We start from the raw sequence: 3,687 nt of genomic DNA on the forward strand, positions 1-3,687 counted from the left end.
TTTTGCATAATAGGTGAGCTTTAAGATAAAAACACAACAATCAATATATACAAAATAACAGTTACTTCAACGTCTTTGGGAATGTACATTAGTGCAAGACTGTCCATAGCAGCGTAAAGAGTACTTGAGTTTTTACTGAGGCAAAGCATCCTCTCTGATATATGCAGATGCTGGACGAAGTAGAAATAGCGTACCTTGCGATGGTGAGGTAGGCGTCCGTCTTCTCCGACTGTCCCACAGCGGCGTCCTCCAGAGACTCCAGCAGGGGGAGGAGGCTCGAGCCGCTCGGAGGCTCCGCCGAAGCCATCATTATTATTACTCCCCTCCTCGAGGACTGCAGGAGGAGAAGACAGAGAGCAAGGATGGAGTTAGGAAGAAGGAGAACAGAAGCCATGTTGGAAAAAAGAGAAGAAGATGCTGACTTAACCAAGTCAAGAAACACATTATCAGATAGGTTTCCTAACACAAAACTCACACGCTATACATCCTGTGAGGCAATGATTGCTATAATTATCAAGGTTGTGGGTTCGATCCCAGCCCGTGAAGTCAACATGTCGAAGTGTCCTTGGGCAAGATACTGAACCCTGAGGTGCTCCTGATGGCCAATGGGGTGGGTATGTGTGTGTGTGTGTGTTTCCCTAGAGAAAGTGATACTGCTCTGCATGAATGAGGTGTGAAAGGGTGAATGACTAGTATGTATAGCGCTTTGAGGGGTCCATAAAGCACTATAAAAAGTACAGTCCATTGACCATTTACTTAAAATGGTAATAAAATTATGTATCAGATGGGTACTGTGTATCCATTGGTGCTTTCCTAATTTAAGCACTGACATTTGATTTTGAGATTGTGCCTAATTAAATAGTCAGTGATTTGCAACAGATTGTATACACCATGGCCACCTACATCTCATATTCAAGTATTTGTGTATGTACTTTTCATTATGCAAATACATTTATTACATTTCTGTTGACATCTTTATTTATTTGCAATACTCTCTATCACAATGTTACTGTATTTTATATTTGAAAGCATATATTTTAGCTTGTAACACTATGTGATGGCTTCTCATTTGTTTGGACTAGCTGAATTTGTAATGCATATTTAATGAGCATTATTGGAGGGAGTCTGCTTGGATTGCCAACGACTGCTGATGTCTAACTTTATGCAAACAGAGTTGGCATGACGGGAATAAGCTGGGATATGGAACAAAATGCATGAACATAATTTACCTCTGAGTTTTAAGTAGAGCTGCGTTCACCCTCCACTTTATCCAGATCTGTACATATGATAGAAATCAAGATTATTACAAGAAAAATGCCGATGGGAGAAGTACTCAGATCTTTTACTTGAGTAAAAGTAGAAGTACTAGAGTGTAGGAATACTCTGATACAAGTACAATTCCTGCATTCAAAATGTTACTCAAGTAAAAGTAGAAAAGTATTACCATCAAAATATAGTTAAAGTAGCGACAGTAAAAGTAGTGATTGTGCAGATTGGTCCATTTCAGAATAATATATATGATATGTTTTATAATGATTGATCATTAAAGTGTTATCAAAGCTGGTAAAGGTGCAGCTAGTTTTAATGACTTTGTATACTGCAGGGTAGCTTGTGGATTAAAGTCTGATTTAACACTTGATTATATTGCACAACATTAATCCAGATCTGTAAAGCAACTAAAAGGTATTTAATACATGTAGTGGAGTAAAAGTACTCTATTTACCTCTGAATTATTGTGGGGTAGAAGTAAAAAGTAGCACAATATTGAAATACTCAAGTAAAGTACAAGTATGTCAACACTTTACTTGAGATCAGTACTTGAGTAAATGTACTTAGTTTACTTTACACCACTGGAAACATTTTAGTGGATGACGCATGTTTTTGGATGCTACCAGAGGCCAGAAGTCCTAATACACAACTTCCTCTTGGACACCCAGAGGAACCAAAACACGTCAAGTGTTTTCCAGCTATAAATAACACCGTTAAAAAGCACTAATTGTATTAATGCACACACTCAGGGAACAAGTCAGTGAATGCATCTTGTAGCACTTAGCAAGCAGCCTGCAGCCTGCTAATGATACCTAGCTTTGACAGGTTAGCTGCACATAGTACTGATTAATCCGGGTAAAAGTGGACTAATCCCGTGTGACAACTCCTCAACAGCCGGGGCACATGTCCTGCTTTATTTAGACTAACTAACAATAATATAAACAAACATAACGAACACATATTCACACTTTGTTTTGGCACACTGCTCACCTCGGAGGAAGAAACGCAAGAAGCAGAAAGGACTCAAACACACCATGAAAACCACTAAAACCACAGGCCTCCCAGTCCACTGTGAGCTGGGTGTTTGTGTCGATGGCCCTTCACTTTTTTAATGTTCAATAATGTAGTTTCCTTCTTCTCTTGTGCTCTTCTTGCCCCGCGAAATTGCTGGCGCCAAACCACCACGCCGACGTACAAAATTACCTCTGACCCCACTACGTCACATCCGGTTCAGCCTCTTTTACCTTATAAGGAAAGCAGCAAATTGACAGTGTTGTTATCTCACTTCTAACAATACCTATTTCTCTGCATAAGAAATGTAAACAATAACATGATTAATACAATAAATGAGACTGCCATCCTTCTTTACTATAGACAGCAATTTAAAACATGTGTTACCTCTATTAAATAATATAATATAAATATATATACTATGAAATAAAGCAGGGGAAAGTACTTGTTGTTGTCTTAATAATAATAATAATAATAATAATAATGCATGATACTTTTATAGCGCTTTTATAGACACTCAAAGACGCTTTGACAGAGAATAAAAAACAACAACAAAAAACAACAAAAAGAGATACAAAAAGAGATAAACAAAACAGAAAATAGGGGGTGGGGTGGTCAGTGGTTGAATGCAGTGTTGAACAGGTGGGTTTTGAGTGATGTTTTGAATGCGGTGAGGGAGGACGAATCTCTGATGGATTGGGGTAGTGAGTTCCAGAGAATGGATGCAGCAACGGAGAAGGCTCTGTCGCCCCAGGACTTGAGGTTGGTCTGGGTGGGGGGGGACAGGAGGTTGGCAGCAGCAGAGCGGAGGGAGTGTGTGGGAGTGTGTCCAACACGGTATGTGTGTCTGTGGAGGAGGTCAGTCAAGTAGGATGGGGCCAGGTTATGGAGGGCTTTGTATGTCATCAGGAGGATTTTGTACTGAATTCTCTGGGGGATGAGGAGCCTTATTAATATACTTTTAAATGATTTGGTTAACATAAAAATGCTTAAAAACGTATAAGGCATGTATATTTGTTTCATGTATACTGTACGTAAAAACCTGAGTTTGTATTTTGAACAAAGTACATGTATAGATATCCATATAATGTAATGTATATAGAAATGTCAATAAAGTTTATAAAAGTTTCAAATGTACTCTATTGTTTAGCAGACCCCAAAGCTTTAATTGTGTTATTTTCCCTGTTTGTTTTTTGTTACACAGTGATATTTGTTTTGCACTTTTTCATTTCTCAATAAACAACCACGACATAACACAACTGTACATGAGGCTTTTATGAATATGTTGTATTTATCAGTAAATGTACATAAATAACTATTATAAAGTAAGCCTCAGTGAAGGTGAAAGTGAGGATTGCTTATTTGATCTCTGTTAGAAAAGCGACAGACACAACCAAACCATTGATG

General features: G+C 38.3%; 1 protein-coding gene across 3 annotated transcripts in view; it reads right to left on the minus strand.

The window, feature by feature from the left end:
- Positions 1 to 2,469, minus strand: part of rif1 (replication timing regulatory factor 1) — a 32,493-nt gene extending 30,024 nt beyond the window's left edge. For all 3 annotated transcript variants that reach the window (XM_034146494.1, XM_034146495.1, XM_034146493.1), the window contains exons 1-3: positions 2,260 to 2,469; positions 1,230 to 1,276; positions 195 to 334 (exon numbers count right to left, since the gene is read on the minus strand). In XM_034146494.1, the coding sequence (XP_034002385.1) occupies positions 195 to 310 (116 nt within the window). In that variant the 5' untranslated portion in view covers positions 311 to 334; positions 1,230 to 1,276; positions 2,260 to 2,469. The remainder of the gene's footprint in view (positions 1 to 194; positions 335 to 1,229; positions 1,277 to 2,259) is intronic.
- Between the last annotated feature and the right edge of the window lie 1,218 nt (positions 2,470 to 3,687).

The sequence above is a fragment of the Trematomus bernacchii genome, unplaced genomic scaffold (genome assembly GCF_902827165.1).
Source record: "Trematomus bernacchii unplaced genomic scaffold, fTreBer1.1, whole genome shotgun sequence".
NCBI lineage: Eukaryota > Metazoa > Chordata > Actinopteri > Perciformes > Nototheniidae > Trematomus > Trematomus bernacchii.